This window comes from Paroedura picta, chromosome 4 (genome assembly GCF_049243985.1).
Source record: "Paroedura picta isolate Pp20150507F chromosome 4, Ppicta_v3.0, whole genome shotgun sequence".
NCBI classification, from domain to species: domain Eukaryota; kingdom Metazoa; phylum Chordata; class Lepidosauria; order Squamata; family Gekkonidae; genus Paroedura; species Paroedura picta.
In genome coordinates this window covers 41,833,101-41,857,532 of record NC_135372.1, presented here as the reverse complement: position 1 = coordinate 41,857,532, position 24,432 = coordinate 41,833,101, and the positions used below count along the sequence as shown (strand labels likewise).

At 43.4% G+C, this 24,432-nt stretch overlaps 2 protein-coding genes across 5 annotated transcripts in view; one reads left to right on the top strand and one right to left on the bottom strand.

Moving 5' to 3' along the window:
* Window positions 1–676: 676 nt before the first annotated feature.
* Window positions 677–24,432, bottom strand: part of COLGALT2 (collagen beta(1-O)galactosyltransferase 2) — a 55,390-nt gene continuing 31,634 nt past the window's right edge. For both annotated transcript variants that reach the window (XM_077332633.1, XM_077332634.1), the window contains exons 2-12: window positions 23,392–23,502; window positions 22,140–22,257; window positions 19,794–19,928; window positions 17,809–18,013; window positions 12,363–12,482; window positions 10,650–10,726; window positions 9,478–9,584; window positions 7,889–8,021; window positions 6,269–6,396; window positions 4,363–4,569; window positions 677–2,479 (exon numbers count right to left, since the gene is read on the bottom strand). In XM_077332633.1, coding sequence (XP_077188748.1) covers window positions 2,203–2,479; window positions 4,363–4,569; window positions 6,269–6,396; window positions 7,889–8,021; window positions 9,478–9,584; window positions 10,650–10,726; window positions 12,363–12,482; window positions 17,809–18,013; window positions 19,794–19,928; window positions 22,140–22,257; window positions 23,392–23,502 — 1,618 coding nt within the window. In that variant the 3' untranslated portion in view covers window positions 677–2,202. The remainder of the gene's footprint in view (window positions 2,480–4,362; window positions 4,570–6,268; window positions 6,397–7,888; window positions 8,022–9,477; window positions 9,585–10,649; window positions 10,727–12,362; window positions 12,483–17,808; window positions 18,014–19,793; window positions 19,929–22,139; window positions 22,258–23,391; window positions 23,503–24,432) is intronic.
* Window positions 10,356–24,432, top strand: part of LOC143835268 (uncharacterized) — a 41,446-nt gene continuing 27,369 nt past the window's right edge. For 2 of the 3 annotated variants that reach the window (XR_013230055.1, XM_077332641.1), the window contains exon 1: window positions 10,356–10,839. Coding sequence is in view for 2 of the 3 variants with exons in the window: in XM_077332641.1 (XP_077188756.1) it covers window positions 10,832–10,839 (8 nt within the window). In the remaining variant the exon portion in view is untranslated. Of the gene's footprint in view, window positions 10,840–22,296; window positions 22,581–24,432 lie in introns of those variants that run through there. The other variant, XM_077332640.1, reaches the window with a different exon arrangement.

Here is a 24,432-nt window from a genome sequence, read left to right as displayed (position 1 = left end):
GTTAAATATAAAATAGGTGTAGTTTGTAAGATCCAAAGTTTGGTTTCCAATAGCTAGGGCTGGAAATTCATGGAACCTCTGATAGGTGGAGTTTTGGGAGGACAGGGAGCTCAGGAGGGTAGAAAGCTATGGAGTGCACCATCCAAGGGCACTGTGTTTCCAGGAGAACTCTATAATCTGGAGGTCAACTCTGGAAAACTGGGCTGAAATGAATTTCAATAGTGATAAAATGTAAAGTTTTGCATTTATGTAGGAAAAATCAAATGCATCATTATAGGATGGAGAAGACTTGTCTTGGCAGTCGTATGTGTGAAAAGGATCTAGGGGTCTTAGTATACCATACACTGAACATGAGTCAGCAGTGTGACTCGGTGGCTAAAAAGGCAAATGGGATTTGAGGCTGTGTCAAAAGGAGTACAGTGTCCAGATCATGGGAGGTGACGGTACAGCTTTACTCTGCTCTGGTTAGACCTCACTTGGAGTACTGTGTTCACTTTTGGGCACCACAGTTGAAGGATATAGACAAACTGGAGCGTGTCCAGAGAAGAGCAACAAAAATGGTGAGGGGTTTGGAGATGAAGATGTATGAGGAAAGGTTGAAGGAGCTTGGCCTGTTTAGCCTGGAGAGAAGATGGCTAAGAGGTGATATGAAAGAAAAATCCAAAGTGTTCTCTCAGAAGGTTAAAAACAAGCATAGTATTTTCAAAGTAAGTAATCAAAAACATTACTGCTTAAATCCAAACCATCTGTTCCTTATGACTTAGTAATATCTTTCATAGAAGTATATTTGAGTACTGCATGAAATAATCCTCCCAGGGCACAAAGTTCCCTGCATTGCTTCCCAACCTCAAGTGAAAGCATAGCAAAGCACCAAAACAGATGAGTTGATTTGCACCCATTGCTATATATTACCAGACCAGCTGATAAACAGCAACATTCCCATGTACAGCATTTACATCAGGTGTTTCTTTTAGAAAATGCACACAGATTCTTGCTTCATTTAACATTTTGCGTCAGAAATTATCTCTCTATCCAAGTCTCTGAAACCTCTATGAGCTAAACCTGATCCTAGAAATACCTGTCCACCTGATTTATGGTGCACTTGAAAAAAATACAAGGCTTGCAGAGGATGTACCTGCTATTTCAGCTCATCTCCAAAACAGACAAGCTTGTTCATCAACTGCGTGGTGGGTGGGTGGACAGTGGAAGAGGGACAGCCAAATGCTCTTCACTTCCACAAGCCAGGTCAAAGCAGGCCATCAAAGGTTCAAACGCATTCCACTTGTACTCATGGCTACAATTCTCATCAAATCACTTGTGCTTTTCCTTGGAGGCTCAAAAAGAACGTCTATTTCTTTTTAGACACACATTCTCCTTTTGGACTAGAAATTTTTGTTAAGAGTCCAAAGAATATTAGTATGAAATTAGGGGAGAGACTGGTAGTATGAGATAACCAGTTTACATGTACTTAAAAATGAAAAACAGGAGAAGATTAGAGAGGGATATAACAAGGATTAAGCAGGAGGACTATGCAGCATTTTGCAAATGGGACACTATTAGAAATTCTTTGTAACTTTTCATATTCTATGGCTCTACTAGAGGAGAGCCAAGCTACTAGAACCACTGAAGGCTGAGAAGAAGGTCCGGGATACAGACCCAGTAAGGCCTGCAGCAGAAAGCAACATGACTCCTGAAAATGATCCCTTGACCCTCCCCTCCCCTCCCCTTTTATTTATCTCAGAGCATGTGATTAATAAAATGAAAACCAGCAACGATTCATGTTCTGCAGCAGCAGAGTGGCAAAGGAAGGCCTGTGCACTTCTCCTAGCCTCTGTATATATTAATCTTTATAAATACAGTAATTTTACACAAAGAACTGTAGTTCATTCAAGGCACCATCTTCCTATGTACGCATTAAACTCACTGTCTGGTTGAGTCCTCCAGCAGCTCAACAGATGTTTCTATGGTACGACTCTTGTAAACCAGAGATGGCCTATCGTTGATACAACACTTCTCAGATGTCTGCTAGCTTGACTCACTCAGGTTCAGCATCTCCCTCACAAAAAACGCAAGATGCATCCTATCAAAGTGATTTGTCTGTCACTCAAAACAGCATCATAAGATCTCTGGAAGCTTCTAGGCAAAGGGGGGAAAAAGGGAGACAGGTCCAGCTGTCGTGAAGGTCCTCAGCCAAGGGAGCAGTCATAGTTCGTCCCTTGCAGACGACGCATCAAGAGATGGCTGAGGCGGCAAGGCATCCTTGTTCTGGGCCTGTGTGTGGATCTGGCCCTGCTGCCGTGATTTCCGAGACAGCGTTCTGTCCCAGTCTGTGGCCACAGTCTCGTTGTCCCAGATGGTGGAGGTCTCTGTGTCACTGAGGTATCCTGGCTGCCCAGTGTAATGGGTTGGATAGATCAGCAGAGGCTCTGCAGAGAAGGCTTTTAGGTCTCTTGGTTCATAGTACTCCATGTACTTGGCACTAAAGAGAAGAAATACCGTGGATGAGAAGGATACCGTGGATGATGGTATCCAAAGACACTGAAGGAGGATGAGGAGGGCTGCACTATCCATCTCCCAGGGCAGGTCATCCAACAGGGCAACCAAGGCTGTTATATTCCCATGTTCAGGCCTGATGCCAGACTGGAAAGGATCTACATAGCGTGCTTCATCCTGGAGATCCTGGAGATGCCCAATAAACATCCGCTTTATCCCAAACAACTGGATGTCAGCACCTGGCCTGGCACCATCTGATCCTATCGCTGTTAATGTAAAGTCTAAGCTGATACAAATGTTGAGAAATTTTATCTGCAAAGTTCAAGTCCCGTAGCACCCTGAAGACTAGCAACATTTCTAGGGTATAAAAACTTTTAAGAGTAAAAGATGGACTCTAGAACACTTATGTACTGGAAATCTGATCTTTAAGCAGCTACTAGATTCAATTCTTGGTCTGCTACTGCAGGCCAACACAAATCCCCATGAAACTATCTGCAAGGTGGTCTCCAGAGGATATCAAGCAGCCCACCTCCTCCTGCAGGCCAAAATCCCTGTAGGCCACTGGCCACAGGGAACAGCTCCACTGGCTTGTGCTTTGCAGGTTATATGACCTGTGCCTGCTTCAAATATTTAAACATTTGGCTGCTGAGGGGAGCAGCAGCATTGTAAAGATGGGAAGTAATAATAATAATTAACTGTATAATTTAATAATTTAAACAACATCAACAACAATAATAATTATTGTTGTTGTTGTTTAAATTATAATCCAACCTTCCCTGAGGGCTCAGGAAACAACACATATATAAACAATAATCCAACATAAACATTACAATCAATAATTCACAAATTAGATTAAAATAGGCTGCTCTAGAGCTGCCTCCTCTTTCTGATGAGCGGGATGATAAGAGGGTTAGCTGCAGACTGATGCTTTGGGCAGGGAGGCCAGATTTCTAGTTTTCTCTCCAACCTAAGCCTGGTGAAACATCTCTGTCTTACAAGCCCTGCGGAACTGTCTGAGGTCCCTCAGGGCCCTGATCTCACCGGGAAAATGTTCCATCAGGCTAGGGCAGAAAAGTCTGTGGCCCAGGTTGAGGACAGTTCGCCATCTTTGGGACTGGGGACCTTGAGTAACTTTTGCTCACTAGATATTAATTTCCTTTGGGGGACATAGAGGAGGCGGCAGTCCTGAAGGTACTAAGGTCCCAGACTGCTCAGGGCTTTAAAAGTAATCACCAAAAAGTTGAAACTTAATTCTAATGCTAAGAATTAAGTTGTTACTTTCCTCTGTGCCTGAGAACAGACAGGGTTATTATTTTTTATAATTAAAGAAATCTGGATATTGGCATCTGGAAGATCACACTGCTCGCCCACCATCTTGTCTAGCATCTATTGCTCTCTGCATCTCTAGGCCTTTTTGTTAAAGCTCTGTAGAGTTTCTTTAATGATGGTCATAATTCCACTTGATAGGAATGCTATTTTTCGTCTAACTCCAGTTTCCTATTCCTGAAAAAATCTCCTCCCCTCCATTTGGCAGGCCATTTCTGAAGTTGTCACAGCAACAGTCTCATAAAAAGGGAGCAAGAGATGGGGTGGCATTCTACCCTGCCCTAAAATCACAGGCTCTGGTTGCCTAGTGCAGGGGTAGTCAACCTGTGGTCCTCCAGATGTTCATGGACTACAATTCCCATGAGCCCCATGCCAGTGTTTGCTGGCAGGGGCTCATGGGAATTGTAGTCCATGAACATCTGGAGGACCACAGGTTGACTACCCCTGGCCTAGTGGACAGCTGTTGTGAGGCACATCACCATGTGGAATGGCACAAATCTCACTAACAATGACCGGGCAAGCTAGACAGGACCAACAACTTACACTGGGTGCTTATTGTACATGACCGGCAGGAATTCATCGACCGGCAACATCTTGCCAAATGGCTGAGCATCAATCAATTTCTGAGCCCCCTGCAGAGAGATGGCATAGCCGAGTGTCCAGTATGAATAATCGGCTTCCACAAGGTTCATGACGCCGGGAACGGCCTTCTCGGGACGCTCCACTTGCATCCGTTTCCGGCCAATGTAACTAGAACAAAAGACAGATTTCTGCCCTGTAAGGGATGTCCTTTTTCTATAGTACACTGCATATGTACATCACAATGATTAAAAGTTGTAGCTTTTGTGGAACCCAAGCAAGGTGAACCTCAGCAGTGTCTTAGCGGAGAACCAAAGAGCGACCCACACAAGCTTCTGTCAGATAAAGAAAAGGGCAAAGTGTATTAAATGTACAGGTAGGCACAGAAAGACAGTCTGCTACTAAATATAGAACAAAGTCTGAGCCATGAAAACTCAAAACTCAAGAAAATTCACCTTCCAAAATGTTCAGGAGTTGTATTTCCACGTAGGCAGGTAAGTAGTCATGGGCAGTCATTTTCTAAATACGTGATGCAATAAATAAATCACTTCGGTCTCTGCACATTTCAACAGTCATAGTCTTGTCTCCTTCCAATTAGATGCTGCTGGAGAGCGGGGATGTAATTCTGCTGCATTGCTGCACTACATGTGATTGGCTCAATCATTCCTCAACTGAATAACTTGCTCTAAGTGGAGCCCAGGTGTTCTGTCTTTGCATGAGTCACTGTTCTGGACTAGTCTTCTTCAAATCTGTCTACTGGTGATAGGGGATTCTGCTCCAAATCAGATCTGATTCAAAAATTCCCAATGCAGAAAAATCACCTGCTTGTAGGGGAGGTTGCCTGTTGCCTCTCTTCACAGATCACCATTCTGGTTTGCTTTCTTCTGCATGAGTCAAGAGACAAGCCCAGGTCCTGACACGTGCTCAAACACGAGCCAATAGGAAATTCCGAGTCTTACAAAAGCAAACTTTTGCAGAGGCAAGACAGAAGCATGTCTCTGATTTTAATTGTTGTCTCTTTCACCATCCATCTGTCACAAGGCAGTTTTAAACTCTTTGTTTGCTACTCTGAGGCCAATACTGCAAGGCGCGGGGGTGGTGTCTATATGGACCTGGGGCTAATCCCTGTGTCCATATGACAACCCCCTCCCGGGGCTGGCACAGATCTGGCCCCAGAAGTCACACGCTAAGGGAACACATTTGGCATGCAGCTCTGCAGCAATACACCAGTGATAGCCTGGAGTGGCGCAGCTGGTATGGAATCAACCTGATAGGCCAAATCACAGAAACTAGGTCCTCCTGCCATCTTCACGGCACAATGCCCGCCACTTAAGAAGCGTGACTCCTTACACCACAACAGTAACATGCTCTGCTTCTGCACTGTGTGCCTATCCCCTGACCCACCCAAAGAGGCCTTCTTCTCGGCAGTTGCCCCAAGATTCTGGAACCACCCCCTTCAGTTTTATGTGATGGCTTCCCTGTGCCAATTAATTTTTGTTAACTATTCCAGAAAGCCTTTTAAAAGTGGTTTCCCACCTTGTCTCCATTAACCTCTGTTCTCTATTTCTCTCACACACAGACAGGCAAATTAGTTTCTTGGAGAATTTAAACTGTTGTAAGCCACCATAGTTTTAAATGGAAAGACAGAATCAATAATCTAAATACATAAATTCAGAAGCTATGCTGGAACCATCTCAATGAGGGGCACCTATATAAACAGCCCCACAAACATACATAAACAAAACCTCCCTACTTAGATCATTTGCAGCACTTATTCAATGGCCTTTTGGTCAGCCCCTTCTCCAGCCTCCTCCCACGGACAACTCTTAACCACCATGGAAAGCAGCCAGGAGGACTAAAACATACTTACATGAGTTCCCAGTCTAGCTGGGCTTTCTCGATGTCGTCCATCAGCTTTGTGAGCTTCTTCTTGAACTGATGTTCAAAGCGCACGTCATCTTCAATGACCAGGGTCTTCTCCATCTCTCTGTCCACCACCTTTGAGGAACACTTTGAAAAGTCACTGGAAGAGACTCTATAACTTTCAGCACCCAAAACCCATTGCAAAGCTGGCAGAGAGCATGCCGAAAGCAGTCTATTTCAAGGTTAATCATATGATATAAAACTGATTAAAGTAATTGAAGGCTGTTTAGGATGACCAATGTCACTGAGCACTTTTTTAAAGTGGAAAAAGGTTGGGGCATATTTTTAATCAATGCATAATCAACTAAAAAGCAGTTCAGCTGGACATTTTCTAATTGGTTGACAGCAGAAAAGCGGAACAAAGATATGTTGCTGATGGATGAGTGACCAGAGAAAGTAAGAAAAGCTTATGAAAGCTTGTCATGGGAATGAGAGGAGAAGAAAAATAGGGAGTTTTTTCCTATCCCGCTTTTCACTAACTAAAGGAGTCTCAAAGCACCTTATAATTGCCTACCATTCCTCACCCTACAACAGACACCTAGTAAGGTGGTGAGGCTGACAGAGCTCTGAGAGAACTGTGACTAGACCAAATTTATCCAGCTGGCTGCATGTGGAGGAGGAGGGGGAAATCAAACCTGGTTCTCCAGATTAGAGATTGCCGCTCTTAATCGCTACACCAAACTGGATGGTGTTACTAGCCAGACCTCCAGAGTAGCCAACCAAACACCTCTAGTTCTCCTCTCCAACACATGGCCTTCAGATGTAGTCAGTCTCTGAGATGCTACTGAACTCCTTCAGCCATTAACCTTTCCTACGCCAGCCTTCTAAGAGTTTATCTCATTCTGTTTGTAAGCCGTTAAAGTCAACAGGCACCTATACAACTATTCAAGCCAGATGCTAAGCAAGCCCAAGTCCAATTTGGTCTCTAATGTTCAAACAGAACATATCTGAAACGAGGAAAGTACTAAGCTTCCCAGGGACTGAAAATAGAAACAATAAAGATAGCATCAGAAGGCAGCTGTGTTGGTCGGCAGAAGAGCAGATGGATTCAAGTCCAGTGGGACTCTAGAAACCCACAAGACAGTAAAGCTCCCTTTGTCATCAAGCAACCATATTCCACCTCTCCACTTGACTGTTGCATCAGCAGCTGCATATGGAAATCATGCAGATTTACTAATCAATAAAAAACATGTTAAAACTCTCTGTTCCCCCCCCACACACACACACACATACATACACACCCATTAATTCTGCCTTTTATTGTGTGTATGTGTCACTTCCAGCCCATGGTGACCCTATGAATAAATGTGCTCAGGAAAGCTATTTCATAATGCAGGTGGCTTTCGTGTGGATGACATCTGTTCACACTCAACCACAGGAAGGCACAAGCAGCCTTCCAGTGTAAGAGGTGCGCAGTGTCACGTGGGGACATTCCAGGAGAGGGAGTCCCATGCATTCATCAACAGCCTTAGCCTCAGCAAGTTCAATCTACCAGTCCTTCCAGGCAGACTGAGAATGGGCAAAGCACCTCATAATGACAGCCAAGAAAATCAGAAAGTTACATCACCTCCTTCCATATATGGTAGTGGCTAAGGAAGCAGCCAATCTCCCCTCTGGTCAGTACCCTCGAGGAGTAAGGGTCCCGGTAACCAGGAAGCATGTCTATGTTGAGGGCTTTGAGTTGGCTTGTATTCAGAGCTCTGCAAGACCATGAGAATGGAACAGTTTAACCAAAGATCAGCACAGTGACCTACATCATTTACGGTATTTAATGCTGCTCTGCAGCATTAAAAACTCCTTGCATTTTTTTTTAACCAACATTGTGCTACTTGAATGCATGGCAGCATTCAAAAGCAGTCCTTTAGAAACATTCAGGATGGGGTAACAAACATGCATGAGGTTCTCCCTTGTAGCTTCTGCCTTGTCTGAAATTCACAGAATTTTAGGGAATGAGACAGAAATAAGTCAGATACTGAATAACACACAAGATTCTGTCCAGAAATGGAAGCAAGATGGATTTTTTTTTGCTATTAAAGATGTTGTCAGGATCATTTAATCATTATGTGATAGACTTGACAAAAAGCAAGGAAATATTGGATTATGATTCATGAGATGCAAAAGATATTGACAATTAAATTTGTATTAGATCTAATTTTTTGTTATTAAATATAGTAGCAAATAATATTAGAATGTATAGTGAACATTAAGTATATGGTAACAGCTACAAGGATTCTATATGCATCAAGATGGAAAAAAGATGTTATGGACTAGTTAAGCAAAATGGCTAAATATGCAACAATGGCAAAAAAATGCATAAAAGACAAACATCAGACTTCTGAAGAAAATGGAGCCCTATCTTAGACTATACTGATTATATGGATCAGTAAAATGAGATGGAGAATGAGACTGAAATAACTGAGTTACAAAATGTAAATTGTAATAATATGGGTCTTTTATTCTTTCGTCACTTCTTAAAAGCTGTCTTCTAGGGGAGGGGAATCCCCCCCTCTGTTTTGTATTATAAAACAGTAGCCTAATGTTTTCCGGAAATAATAGTTCTGTGATATGCAGTGCACTTTTAATCTTTTAAATAGAAATAATTTATAATTTTTAAAAAATCCACAGAATTTGACCAAGTAGAATTTGATTGAACATTTCTCATGGGAGAAAAAGCCTTGGGCTGTATATTGGCAAAACCTGTAATACAGTGATTAACCCCAATGTGACTTCTCAGTGTGACTTCTCCCATTGCAAAAGCCCTTTGTGGCAATTACCCCTTACACATCATTTTTCTGTAGGTCCTTCCTACTTTCCCAGCAAGAACAAGATACATTCGGTCCTCTCTTATGCTGTTTTTGGGCATGAAACTTGGGAGTAGCATTTCAGGGGCATTTTGGGGTGCAGCAGGAGCAGGCAGGCAAGGAAGGTGCCCTATGCAGATAATATTCCTTTCTGTCTGTGGAAAGCACCGGTGCATCCAAATCAGCATTTCCAAACATGCCAAATGAAAACTGCCCCTCAAAGACATGATCCATTACGGCGTGGTATTCACTGTGATGAAAATAATTCATTTAGACTGTCAAAATAGTGCAAATCTTTGTGCCAAGCAGCATGTAAACCTTCCATGTGCACAAGGGGCAGCAACTCAAAACTCACTTTCCATCCACAGCTTCAACAAGCTTGACCGCAATTTCCTGCTCATACAGTGTTCGTAACATTCGGTCTCGCCTGTCCTTGCGACGTTTCAGATTTATCATGAAAATCTAGAGGAAGAAAGAAAGAAACCAGAATTTACAATATAAATATAAACAATGGGGAGTGTCATGTGAGAAGATGACGGATAATTTTCAGGTTTCCCCTTGTTTGGGGCAGAGGGGAGCAAAACACATTGCCTTGAAAGTCACTACTCTCAGTGCACCCAGTGAAAATAGACTGCAAGAAGGAGCTGCAAGGAAAATGGATTTGCAAAAATTAGTGAAATTTAGGGGCCAGGACCGAGAAGGCTCTGGCCCTTGTTGAGGTCTGACGCGCTTCTCTGGGGCCAGGGATCCACAGCCAGTTGGAGGTGGTGGAGCGTAAGACTCTTTTGGGGGTATAGGCAGGAAGGCGGTCTCTCAGATACACTGGGCCCAAACTGCGTATGGCCTTAAAGGTGATTACCAGAACCTTAAGCTTAATCCGGAATTCAACTGGGAGCCAGCCAAGTTGTTGGAGTGCCGGCCGGATGTGGGATCTCCATGATGTTTTAGTGAGAATCCTGGCCACAGCATTCTGTACCAGTTGTAGTTTCTGGATCAAGGATGAGGGTAGGCCTGCGTAGAGTGAGTTGCAGAAGTCCAGCCTAGAGGTGACTGTTGCATGGATCACTGTGGCTACGTGTTCTGGGTCCAGGTAGGGTGCTAGTAGCTTGGCTTGGCGGCGGTGGTAGAATGCCAGCCGCACTATCTTTGTGACCTGGGCTTCCATTGTAAGGGAAGCTTCCAGAATCATGCCCAGGTTCCTGGCGGAGTGTGTTGGTGAGAGCTGCACACTGTCCAGGGTGGCCAGACGCGCTTCCTCCCATGGTCCCTTCCTACCCAACCGCAGGACCTCCGTCTTTGTAGGGTTGAGCTTCAGGCGACTCTGCTTGATCCATTTTGTCAGTGCTTCCAGACATCTGGCCAAGGATTCTGGGGGGGGGGGGGGAGTCAGGTCACCCACTACCTGATTCTTTTAACAGGCAATATCAAGGACTGAACCTGGGACCTTCAGCATGCAAAGTGTATGCTTTCCCACAAAGCAACACCCCTCCACAAGTTGGCCCACAAAGCCATGTGCCCTTTGATTACCTCATCAAATCCCATCTTGCCTGGGTGCTTTGGAGGAACTGTGATGTAGTCTGAAGGTTCAATAACTGGACGGTCAACTGAAAGAGACAACAAACCACTGTACTAAGTTGTTAACAAAGGAAACCTTGAAGCTATTCAGCTTGGAACAAAGGGGCAACTTGCTGGTAGACTGATTCCTACATATGCTCAAGTAAGAAATAAATTTCAATTGGTTTCAATTGGTTCAACAGATCTTGCTCCTAGGTTAAGTTTAAAACTGCGTCATTTTTAAAGGGTACTTTGAAAGTGGTGGGGAGTTTATGGGGGAAGAGTAGAAAAATATCGCCTATTTTCCCCACGCCACGATTAGAAACCTGTTTAAAATGAATCAGTCAATAATGTATACAATCCTATGTCTGCCTATGGAAAAAACTCAGGTTAGGTACTACATTATCATAATATTTATTTAATGCCCTTGATTAGTATTCCAGTGTGCCAAAACTCAGAAGGGCGCACAAAGATGAGAAAATCCCATAGTTAATTTTAAAATATTAACCAGCTATCAAATTACAAGCCCACAACAATTTAGACAATTAACAGGCAATGGCTGTTTCCAGAGTTTATTTGCCCTAGATTCCTGCTTCCCCTCAACCATGTCACCACCTTGAGTTTCCCAGGACTGACAAACAAAACTTGTTTACTAAAAGATTTTAGGAGAGCAAACTCTGGATGGCTGCCATGTAGATGGAATGTTTGGATTCTCCCAATCCTACCCAGATGGCAGCCATTTTCTATGTTCCTGTCCCTGCATTGGGTCTTTGAAGGCAGTTTTAAAATTAGCAATCGAATATTATTATTCAATCCAGTGACTTTGATTGTGACTCTCTTCTGGCCTTAGGGAAGACTGGTGCTTATAGTTTGCTTATTAGCCAGCTTCTGTTGGAGAATGGCACGGTTTTCAGGAAAGGAAGTGGTGTGTATGTTTGCCCATGTACTTTGGGTATTCATACTTTAATCAAAGCAGTTACCATACTATCTCTGTATCATCATGCTACCATGCAAGAATGAATTAATGCCTACTTGCTGCCTTATATGGATGATTTACAGGGCAACAAAAGGGATAGCAAGTTTGTGATAGGTCTTCAGTAGAAACCATTGAGCATTTCTTTTCTTCTGAGTAATTAATTTGGATGTGAGAAGAAAATTTCTCTATCCTCATATGAATAAGAAGCCTCTTTGCTCTTCTATCATTTAATGATTTTGTCAGTGGCCCTGGATTTTTATATAACTTTAGATAGATGTGTGCAAATATATAGTGTCTGCAAATATTGTTTTTCATTAATATTGAGCTGCAATAGCTTTTTGTTATATTGCTGTATTTTTCTGGTCAAACAGCCTATTGTCTTTAAAACCTAAATGGGAAACGTGAGATGTAACATTATCAGGCTCTCTACCTTCTTAGTTTTCTCTTAAAAATAACTCTCTGACTTCTTTCATTGTACAGATAGAAGGGGAAAGGCACAATGAAAAAGGTTAGAGACTTTTCAGAGAGCCTGATATACAAATTATTATAACATTATTATAATGAATGCCTATTTTTAAAAAATACTGAAAAAACCCTAATGTTGTGAAGATAAAATGGAGCAGCAGAGAATGTTTTAAGCACTGGGTCTGAAGGGAACCTATTTTTTCTTCCAAAGTTATGAAGCATAGACCCAAAATTCGTCTACTTACTCATTGCCTCAATCAGCACATGAACAAGGTTGTCGGTGTCCTCCTCCAGCATCTGGTGAGGTTTCAGGGGCACAGGGACATACCCATAATGTTCCCTGTTGCAAATGTACATCTGAATGCCTGGGGACAAAGAGAGGGAAGGACAGAAATGTGAGGTGGGCTCTCTTAATGAGGCAAGGGTGGTCGCCATGGAGATGGGCTGTGACCTCTTTTAGAAGGGGTTTTGGGCTGGGTCTGGGAGGCAGAGCCGCTGCCAGTTAATCCGTCCTAATTGGTACAACGCAAGAAACAGCAGGTCCCCTCCTACCGAGCTTATATCAGGGCTGGAGGTCATGGGGCAAGGCCAGGCTCACTGTATACTAGGCACTCTATAGCTTTTTACCCACAAACTGCCAATCTAGATTTTTAAAAACAAGAGGAAAGGAGAGGGATTCTGACGCACCAGGGAAATTTTTGGGTGCCGCTAAAGGGAAGCAAACCAGAGAATCAAACAAATCACAATGGATCACTGAGGAGGGAGCCATACAAGCAAGGCAGACACAAGGTTTTAAAGGACAAGGACCTTTACTGCTTTGTTAAAGCATTATTTTTCTCTTAGGGTTCCCTCTCACATTTGACTCATTCTGTCTTAAAGAGCAAGCAGAGAATGTTGCTAAGAAACATTTCCCCCCCTACAGGTCTTGTATGTCCTAGTAAGGGACTGAGGACCAAACAACATGTGATGGGACTAGGGTTGCCAATTCTGGGATGGGAAATACCTGGAGTGGAGCCTGGGGAAGGCAGGGTTTGGGGAGGGACCTCAATGGAGTATAATGTCATAGAATCCACCCTCTAAAGCAGCCATTTTCTCTAGGGAAACCAATCTCTGCTGTCTATCAGTTGAAATAGCAGGTCTCCAGGCAGCACCTGGAGATTGGCAACCCTTGATGTGACACTGGCATTCATTCCAGTCTTAGAACTCTAACACATGATTTTGATTTGTAAAAAGAGCTGGTGTTTGTGTGGGTATGACAGGCCCCTTACACATTTTCTCACACTGAGGTAAATTTTTCCCTCCAAAAATAAAACATTTTTCTCTCACTCACTGAGGTGCCCTTGTAGCATGTTTTTTTTTGTTATAAAATAATAAAGCTGACTGTCCCACCTTGTCACTTACAGTTAATATGTCTTTAACTCAGCCTTGGTACCTTAAGGGAAGGCATAAGAGCCCATTTTATTTAAACCTTCTCAGAATGACACTGAGATGATCATAAATCCAACAAAACAAAATATTTTATTTAACATAAAGGGAAAGGGTAGATGGAATGAGATAAAAGTTTGTTGTAAAAAACAGTTTACAGTTTGCAGATCTTAATTGCAGGCTTTAGCAATGTATATAAGCTTTTACTTAGTTTTAGAATTCTTCACACTGACCCATTACGCATTGGGGTTTTAGCGCACATTCGGGGTGGAATGGCGGCGACTAAAATCACGGATAACGCACGGAGCCGGCTGCAACCGGCTGCAGCTTCAGTGCATGCCGCCGAAAAAGCCGCGTCAGTGAAACGCGGAAGAAAGCGCAGCTTCCGGGTGAGCGGGGCGCAACCAGAAGCGGCGCCCGGATCGGCGCGTGCATAATCGGTTACTCTGGGTTTTGCCGCCGTCGCGCCCCGCCCCGTGTATAACCGGTATGCGTCGCGTCTTCCCCCTCCGCGTTTTCCATGTGACCCGAAATCGCCGTTTCGGCGGCCGTGCATAACGGGCCACTGAGAGGCTCTTGTTTCTGTGCTTAAGAAAATATGTCTGTATTTTTTTGCATTCCTTTGAACTCCAGTGGTTTTGTTGGTGTCTTCTTAGTGCCCCAAATTTACTTCCTTAGAAATATCTGTTTCCCTTTAATTCCTGAGATGTCTAAATCAAGTTTCTTTCCACATCAGTCCAAGGAAATCCTCAACTAATTTCTCATTTTAACTGGGCAAGAGTCCTTCTTTGCTCCTTAGATTTCTCCCCTTTTCTTTAGCCTGAGTCTAAAAGCCACTACCCAAATCACTTTCCTAAAATATCTTCTTCAGTTTTTTCAACTGTGTAGAACTACCTTCAGCCTATGCTGAAATCAGACAATTCATCAAGACTTTGTTCTCTGACTAAAATCACCTTCTTATATTCTGCTTTTAAAATGGCACATCAGACATAATTGGAACATCAAAATAAAACGTATTCAATTGGGAGGAGAAAAAGGTCAGATGAAATCAGGTGTAGGTTGTATGAGGCAAACAGAATAAAACTGATGTAGATTTGTATTCACACAAATACCAGATCATTTGTTGTTAACAAATAAGTATTTTCTGCTATTCAACAAGGTCTTTAAAGCTTCAAAGAGAGAGGCTTTCTTGTTAGCTTCTGCTTAAACAGTCAAGCATAAGTTTTTGAGTTTCACTGACAGGTAAATTTTAGAGGGCAGGAGCATAAAACCAAGCTCCCCAAATCCTTCTTTATTCAAAACCCAGGGATCACTCCTCTTCGCTAGAAGGATCACTTCTCTAATAGAGCCTATTTCCCTTTTTTGGCTTGAATGAGAATCCTCCTTGATCCACACACTCTCTTAGCCTCCTTCCCAGTCCACAGTCAATGATTAATTCTCTTCTTCAACAATGTCAGTTCCTTAGCCACTTCCTCAACAGAGTTCTATGTGAACAGCCTGTCACTCAAAGATTCTCAGACTCTGTTAGGCATTAACCCTTGACAGTAGAGAACAGCTGCCAATAAACTTTGCTCAATGAATTCAGCACTAGGTTTGCTACTGGAAAATGTTCCTGGGTATAGGAAATGCAATTTGAACAGCTCACTCTGCAATAAACTCTAGCTACACCTCAGTGCATCCCAATGCATGTCTTTTGACTTAGGTACTTGAGCTAAGATCTGGGGGAGACTGATGGAGCTTGACTTGCCTCTGTGAAAACATTAAACAGAGGTCTGACTGCAAATGTGATTATCTTCTGCAGTCATGGGTCCCTTTTCTGCTTCCCGGCCTTGGCTACTGAGTCAGAGGCTGCCAGAGCCAATGGGGAAAATAGCAATTGGCCATAAATCAGATTCACAGTTAACTCAAAACAGCCCTAAAAAGCTGCAGAAACTCCAAAGGTGTCATCTGATATGAAGCACAATTTTTAATTTAATTTTTTTTTTAAAGATCTAAGCTTGGATGTTCAAAATTAAGTTCCAGTCAGACATGACCAGCTGAGTTGGAGGCCCCAGATTATAAATAGCAGACCACTCCTGGTATTTTTAGTTGACTATGGAAAGGGCATTTGTGCGTCTGCTCCAGCTAACTATAATCCTTTGCCAAACCACAGTTCAATTGTCAGGTGTCATTATGGGAAATGGATGAAAAGATATTCTGACATTAATGGAATTGGCAATGATTTAATCAACTTGTACATCCGCCTCCCTCATTCTCCAGACTTTGACCTGTTTTGCCTTGTAAAAAAAAAATTGTCAGGGCCAATTCGAAGCAGTTGCTCCAACAGTGCTGGGTAATGTTTTTATCCCCCCTATTTCCATCGTAATTAGCTTTCCTCAGAGGTGCTTCAAAACCATGATTTAAGACGAGGTCCAGGACATTACCCCATGCCCAGTTCTACATAAATGACATGGCTTCCGACATTTCACAGAGGGCCATGTTTGTACTAATCAATACCAAGTATTGCCACGAGCAACCTTCATATACTGAAGAAAGTTCTTTGCCCATGGGTGCAGGGTGACTGCTTAGGTTGGTGGAAAGATTTCTGCTGCATTTTGTGACTCAAAACAAACCAGCCATGGGGACATGGAGCTCCTTATGGAGCGGTGCAAGTACTGATGCCTACTGCTACGACTACCATTAATGAGAGATGGCTTTGATGTTCAGGTCAGGATGTAGAGCAGGCTTTCTCAGCCAGGTTTCATGAATCCCTGAGGTTTCTTGATGACCCCGGAAGGATTACCTGAATGGGTGGGAGTTAATTAATGTTTAATATATTTTTTAAATGTGTTTAACATTTATTGAGTGATATGACCATATATGGTCAAACCACCCCCCCCACACCGCCTGAATGGCCAATGATGGGCCTGGAGCGGGTGGGAAGGGGAGGGGCCCCAGGTGGGCATGTACGCAGCTATGCTTCCCAACCATATCCAGCATGATTGTGCCACTTTGGGGGTTTCTTGAAGCCTGAACAATGTTCCAGGAGTTTCTCAACATTAAAAATGATGCCAAACTCTGATGGAGAGTGTGGGAATGAACATACAGGTAGAATGAAACACACTTCTTGGTTTCCTGTTGTGATTCAGGAAATGCATATGTTGTAAACTGCCATGAGCCAGAATTTCTGGGAATGGCAAGATATAAATTAAATTATTTTTAAAAATCTGTTTCTGTGTGTGGGGTGAGGCCAGTCCTCTTCCCACCAGCAACCTCCCCCCACACACAAAAAAGTGACACAATATGGTGGGTTATGGTCAGCCATGATTGATGGTGCATGATGCAGTCTTGATAGTAGAACTTTAGGAATAGGACTCCACATGCAACACACTGAATTCACGTAGAGCTTTTTTTATGTTACATGAAATGAGGTGATTAACCGAGAATAGTTGTACCTCAATCTTACGTCTTAGAAGAGCAGGTGAAGACAAGATATCTGTGCAAGGTCCTCCTTAATTTAATAGCACGTCAGAGGCAAAAGATTAGCACAACCTTCTCCTTAACTGCTTGTCTGGCAGTGGAAAGAACTGTCCAGTTGCAGAGGACTTACAGTCACTCCATGGGATTTTCAAGGCATGGGACATTCGGAGGAGGATTGCCATTGCCTGCCTCTGCATAGCAACCCTGGCCTTTTTGGGAGGTTTCCCAGTCAAGTACTAACTAGGACTCACCCTGCTCAGAGTGGGCTAGCTTTGGATACACAGATTAGGGCAACGAAAGCATTTCTTGGATGCTTTAGGATGCTTTGGGAGCAGGGGGTTGGACTAGATGGCCTGTATGGCCCCTTCCAACTCTATGATTCTGTGATTCTGTAACTGCTAGTTCACTATAAACTTTTCCAAAACAAAAAGAAACACTTCAGAGAGCATTTTTAAAAGACTGGCCTTCCACCTGGAGTCTAATGTGGTGGAGATAACAATTCTATTGCCTCTGCCAGCCACCTTGCAGGTAGAATGGCTCTTTCACTGCAGTAGAGTGCCCTGTGTCAATTTAAAGATTTAAAGCAGACAAAAGGGTAATTGGTGTAGCAGTTCAAGAAGATCCTGACTACATTTTGCACAGGAAAGGGCAGGATAAATACTACATGGCAACTTAGTATTCATGGATATTCATTTATGTGCATGTGTGTTAGAGGCAATATGCATCTATCACCATGGCTTCCATGCCTTTGCATACTGCATACAATCTACCACGTTTTTCTGCGATGGATGTTTTCACAAAGCCTACCTGCTTGGCGACTGGAGAAGGCAAAGACAATGATGTCATCAAAGGTCCACGTATAGTCCTTATGTGGGGGATAAAACATCAGCTGGTCTGAGGCCTCTTTTCTCAGATCTATCAGAAACGTGGAGTGGACCATGGGAACAGCAAAACAGCCAACCCTCTTCCATTCCCTGATCAGGACGTAATCTGGTGTTCTCTTGTAGTATCCCTAGAACAAAAACAACTTGCGGCTTATTAAAATGGAAGGGACTGTCTACCAAAAACTTCAGATGCAATCCATTTCTATGAGCAACAAACCTCCAGAATTTGAAGTATCCAATCTGCAAGTAGGCACGGAATGCAAAATCATCTCTCCCTCTCATGCACAAGACACACCCTTACAACTCTTACACTTGATAAGCAACAAGGAAGGTGAAATACTATCTTTGTAAAAAAAGAAGCGGATCTTGGCTGATCAACGTTCTGTTGACCTGCCAAGGACCAATTTGGAGGTCCAAGGCATGATTGAGGCTTACAGTGTAATTGACCAATGGGTCATTGCTGGATCCAATCAGTTTAAACCGGAACTGACCAACAGGGCTTTTTAAAATCAAGGATGAGATTCCTCCATGTGGATCTAAGATTTTGGGTATTCCTGCTCCAGAGACCCAATTCAGAAATAGGGCGTTTTTTGAAGATGCATGGGCAAGGGAAGACAGACCCAAATCTCTACATCTCCCCATGCCTGGTGAACATTCAGCTACTGTGGGTTTCTCTGTGGCTCATATGCTGGCAAATATTTTTGTGTAAGTCATGGCACCAGAACATTCAGTGATGGAAACAACTGCTTAAGAGGTCCACCCTGGAAAGGCACAATTTTGCTGCCTGCTGCCAGAATGAGGGAACAGCCTGACACAGATCAAGGCAGCACCAAAGTTTGTTCCAAATACTGAGTCACCCAAAATAGTCACATGAAAATGAAGCCTTCTCAATAAAGGTCAGCATGCACTGTGTTGCCCTGATGTGCTTTTTGGCTTCCCATAAATTGTGGGCTGGTTGGTAAGTTATCCTATTTGTTGGAAATGTACACCTGGATGTTTCTGTAGGAACAACCAACTGAAAAATGCGTCCGTCTGGACACAAAGGAGTTTTGACTGCCTGTTTCTAAAAACCACTGCAGCATCGCTGCTCTGACTGCCTGGGGCTCTCATGCTTTTCATCAGCAATTTATCCCCAAAAGGGAGAATTGGCGAGACAGAAGGAAGTAACAGCACTGGGATTATCTATAAACAAAAGTAGGAGCAGCCAGAGGGAATATCCTGCAATATGTTATTCCTTATGTAGATTTTCTTTATATTTACACACACATACAATCTGCTGACAAAGGGGTGCCAGCCTCCAGGTGGGACCTGGGGATCCCCTAGTATTACAGCTAATCTCCAAACTAAAGAGATCACTTCTCCTTGAGAAAATGGGCATGTCGGAGGTGCTCACAGGCCATTCTCTGAAGCCTGCATCAAGGAACATGAAAACAGATTCTTAATGTCATATACTGACCCTTGTTTTATCCCAGGGGTAGTCAAACTGCGGCCCTCCAGATGTCCATGGACTACAATTCCCAGGAGCCCTTGCCAGCATTCGCTGGTGAATGCTGGCAAGGGCTCCTGGGAATTGTAGTCCATGGACATCTGGAGGGCCGCAGTTTGACTACCCCTGTTTTATCCTTTCTCAGTGCTGTCTCTCTCTCTCTTCCTTGAGGCAGGGCCAGAGTTGCCATGCTCCAGGTGGTGGATGGAGATTTGCTCCAGGTAATGAAGATCAGTTCTCATAGAGATAATGGAAGTTGGACCCAAACCCTGCTACATCCCCAAAATCTCCAAGCATTTCCCAGCTGGGAGTTAGCAAACCTAAGCAGGGCCCTTCCTACCTTTGTCTCTTCACATAGAAAGCCCCAAGTACATTGACAGTGCTGTACACACAAGTAAGAATGACACAGTAACACTGCTTGCCTGAGGAGTCATTCCACACCAGAAGTTTGAGTAGAGTGCGCGTGATTCGAGCATCGGTGCCACAATGGTCTTGTTCTCCGCGATCAACAGATTCAGCACTTCTGGGTTTGTCAAGAAGTTATCAGCATCTATGAACTAGAAAAAAAGATGAAGACATGGGCTTGGATCCAGTGATGCACAAAAACCTTAGCACAATTCCACTTGTGCAAGAGCTTTCATTTAAAACAAATATTTATTTCCTTACTATATACTATAAGGTCCAGTAATTGGTTCTGCAAGTAGAAATACAAATGGGGATACGGTGCATGTGACAGGGCAAGTAGCTACTGTGGATTTCCATTTGTGCAGGAATTCAAATGCAAATGGAAGTTCACAGTGGAACCAACCAAATAAAGTGAGATTCTGACAAATCAGGTTAAGGGGATCAGCTGTCTAAAATACTCTCTTTTAAAAAAAGAGCCTTACCCATCCTGAGCTCTTGGGATACAGCAAAATGAAAAAGTAAGTAGAGACTTCCATCACAAATCTATCAGCATTAAGCTAACCAAAGTTTACACTGAACTCCAGCCAAGGCAAACATTGGTCAACTTTATATCTGCATTTAGGCGCATACCAACAAGCAACACTATTTAGTAGGTTAGGAACACCAGACTGGAATAGAACCCCTGTACTTATTAACTCCGTAAACAAGAGCAGAAACCTCCAAATGTTTTCTGCCAGGCCTACTGAAATAGTCCAAAGCCAGAGCCATTGGAGAACAAGGGCTTAAAATAAGCTACGGCTGAACCCTGCTTGGGCCTAGCTTGGAATAGCTGTGGTAGTATCAAGAGGATTTACCCCAGAGGAATCGGAGTGCATTTTCCTCAGAAGACGGTGATTCCAGACAGACAGCCTGCATCTAGGTTTAGAGGCAGGAGGCCTTTCCAGCAACTTAAGGGCCTAACACTTTTCTCTTTTGATCTTAACTACTGGATGTGAAAAGAGAGTGGTAGCTTATACTCAGACAGCCCCCTAGAACTCCCTTGGGCCTCCTGGCAACAGCAATATCCAAGCTTTGCTTCAAGTCATTTAAGGGTGGGCATTAGTTTTGTCACATACAAGATTATGAACAGGAAGGGATGTGTCAGTGTCCGTCTCTTGTAGCCCTTCCTTGCATACCCAGGGAACTGCTGACTGCCACTGTAGGATGGCTGTCTAAAATACTCTCTTTTTAAAAAAGAGCCTTACCCATCCTGAGCTCTTGGGATACAGCAAAATGAAAAAGTAAGTAGAGACTTCCATCACAAATCTATCAGCATTAAGCTAACCAAAGTTTACACTGAACTCCAGCCAAGGCAAACATTGGTCAACTTTATATCTGCATTTAGGTGCATACCAACAAGCAACACTATTTAGTAGGTTAGGAACACCAGGCTGGATTCTGGATATTTTTGGTGGGGGGGATCACTTGAGCATGAAATTAGGGTCACTGTTGGCGGGCAGATAGTTGTGAGTGTCTGCATTATGGAGGGGGTTGGACTAGATGACCCTGGAGGTACCTTCCAACTCTATGATTCTATACAAACACTGCAGCACAGTGCTTTACTGGTGGATAGCTGACTAGTGAAGAATCCATTCCCTTCATACATAGGTATTTGAACAAGGAGAGATTATAGAGCACAGGTATCTAAATGGTAGGTCCCAAACAGATTTTATGCGGTAAGCCAACTGCTGCCTCACATGCAATCAATTCAGGTCAGATGTTCAACCTTCTCTCATGTAACAAGTTCAAGGAAACCTACTCTTCCTGTTGGCTACCCACCCATCACAATCCTACCCCCCCCCCCCCGTAGAACAGATGACCAAGTAAAAGAAAACTATTTTTAAAAGGAAAGATGCCCAACATTTTAGTAAATGAACTTCCTGGGTTCCTGGATTTTTTAAGCAGAAAAGGAGAAGGATGAAAAGGAAGAAGAAATCAGCATGAGATTGGGAAATATGTGGCATTTAAAAAGTAAAGTTATGTGGAAGCTAAGCTTTCCCAACAAAAGGGGGAAAAATACCCCATCCTGTTAAAGGATTGATTGAAGGTAATCTTTATTCTCTTCCAATATTAGAAAGATGTAGACAGAGTGACAAACTTATAAGAAAGAAGATTTCTGGAGATAGCGAAAACAAAGGTATCTCCATCCAAATTGTCAAGGCTGTCTACAAAAGCATTTAGCAATGGAGAAAAACGTCAGTAAAAGTGACACACACACAATTTTCCCCTTTTAAATCTCAGAGGAAGAGGCTTTTTTTTGTTGTTGTCATATTCAGTCTGACGGTTTTCCTTTTCCTCTTTTGCCAGCAGCCTGAAACTCTTACCATGATGTAGTCAGACCATTTTTCCCTGGCAGTTCGTAGAGCTGCCTGCCGCAGTTTCATCACATGGGTGAACCTGGAGTTCGGCCAGTGCTTGGGCCCAATCTCATCAGGATAAGACCTATAAACAACAGGCAGAAACTGAGAGAAAATACAGCCTTGCAGCGTTATGCGCTCTAGTTCATGCTGGACAGCCCACTAATATTTCCTTTTTGACTTCAACATTTTTTTAAGGGAGAAGAAAAAGCAAATATACTCAGTCACCTCAAGTGCTCCAAAAAGTAAGAGCAGGAGGTCTCTGAGCAAAGAAAACGCTCGCAGATTTATTTTGGGAGTGTGTATCCAGGACATGCGGCATCATTGCACTTCCTGCCCAGGCTATGCATTAAAAGGAACTTTGTTGAAGGGAATAAACAGCCCAAGATGGAAAACAGCTTGCATGAAGTAGGTGGTATAAGACAAAACAGATATTAATGTGTGCAATTTATGAATACAAGATGTTGTGACAGCCGCATCTAGCTTTGACGGCTTAACGCTGGAATTAGAACAACTTGTCTTAGAGGTCAAAATAGGTGGTTGACACAGGCCGCTGAAAACAGCAGTATTGTGACAGTTCATAATAAGGCTCTCTCATAAAGCACTGCCTTCAGTCTTTGGGCCCTACCGTCCCTCGTTTTAGGGGTCATCTTCCGGCAGGCCGGACAGGCTCCAGTCACAGTTTGGTGTAGTGGTTAGGAGTGAGGACTTCTAATCTTGCAAGCCGGGTTCGATTCTGCACTCCCCCACATGCTGCCAGCTGGGTGACCTTGGGCTCACCACGGCACTGATAAAGATGTTCTGGCCAAGCAGCAAGATCAGGGCTCTCTCAGCCTCACCCACCCCACAAGGTGTCTGTTGTGGGGAGAGGAAAGGGAAGGCGACTGTAAGCTGCTTTGAGTCTCCTTCGGGTAGAGAAAAGCGGCATATAAGATACAGGGCTGCCATTTTGAGTAGTAGCCCCGTGTTGTGCGACAAATCCAGTCCTACCAAAGTAAGAATCCATAAAACTATACAGCAGTGAAGGGAACAGCAGAGAGAGGAAAAAAATCCCTTCCCCCCCAAAAAAACCCATGTCTCTTATTGAAAGGCAGTGGGAAGGTATCCTTCTGCTGAATCCCTCCCACTTCTCTTCTATATGCAACAGAGTACCGCAGAATAAATTCCCCAACAGAGAAGGAGCTCAAATGTATTGTCCATCACATGCTCCATTACTTACTGCGGGTCATCCATTGGCCTCCACTCCACATAGTGATACATCTTTTGTACATTCTTCAACCACTCTTTCAGGATACCCGTTGTGTTGTCGACATTGTGATCTGTGGCTACCCTAAAATATTAATAGTTAATATACAAAACAATTAATTTCCATAGCATTACCATCTTCATATTCAAAGTAATTTCAAAAGGGAGCAGTGCAGACTGGCAACCGTGGCTCTGTCATTGCTACTATACATTGTTGTTGGACAGGAACTAAATCTGGAATCCCAAATATGCACGTATGTCCCTCCAACAACCTCCTAAACTGATACTCAGTAGGCACCAGCAATATCAATCACTGGATATCCTTTAGGTGTAAGTGCAAACTTCCAGATTACTTAGAATCACAGCCGAAAAGTCAGGTTTTAATTAAGCAGAGAATGCAAAATTGCTGGTGGAGATCCCATTTGATGCAGGGGGGAAGTCTTGGACCAGGATCTGGGAGTCCAGAGTTCAAAACCTCACCCTTACCTGAGGATTACAAGGTGACCTTGAGCCAGTCACACTCTCTCAACCTAATATACCTCACAAGGTTGTCTGAAGATAAAATAGGGAAGGAAAAACCATATAAGTCACTCTACGCCACTTGGAGGAAGGGTGAGAAAAAATATTCCAGAGCAGCATTCCCCAGTGAAAGAAGGCTCTGGGTTTTTGCAGTTTTATTGATTTGTGCATCCTCTAACAATACTATCTAGGGCAGTGGTTCTCAACCTGGGGGTCAGAACCCCTTTAGGGGTCAAACAACCCTTTCATGGGGGTCGCAGCAGGGCAAGCAGCTTGGCTGGGGGAGGGGGCGCCATCAACACAACAGCCTTGCGGGGTAGATCGAGATACAGCATTCGTCTGTCTGGAGCAGCAGAAAAGAGTGAGATCAGCATGGTGGGACAAGAGGCAGAAGTGAACTGAGAAACCCTGGGAAAAAACCAATTCATATACAATCATGAACAATGGATCTTCATGCCATTGGTCAGTTTTGGTTTAATTTCTGTGGAAGAACACT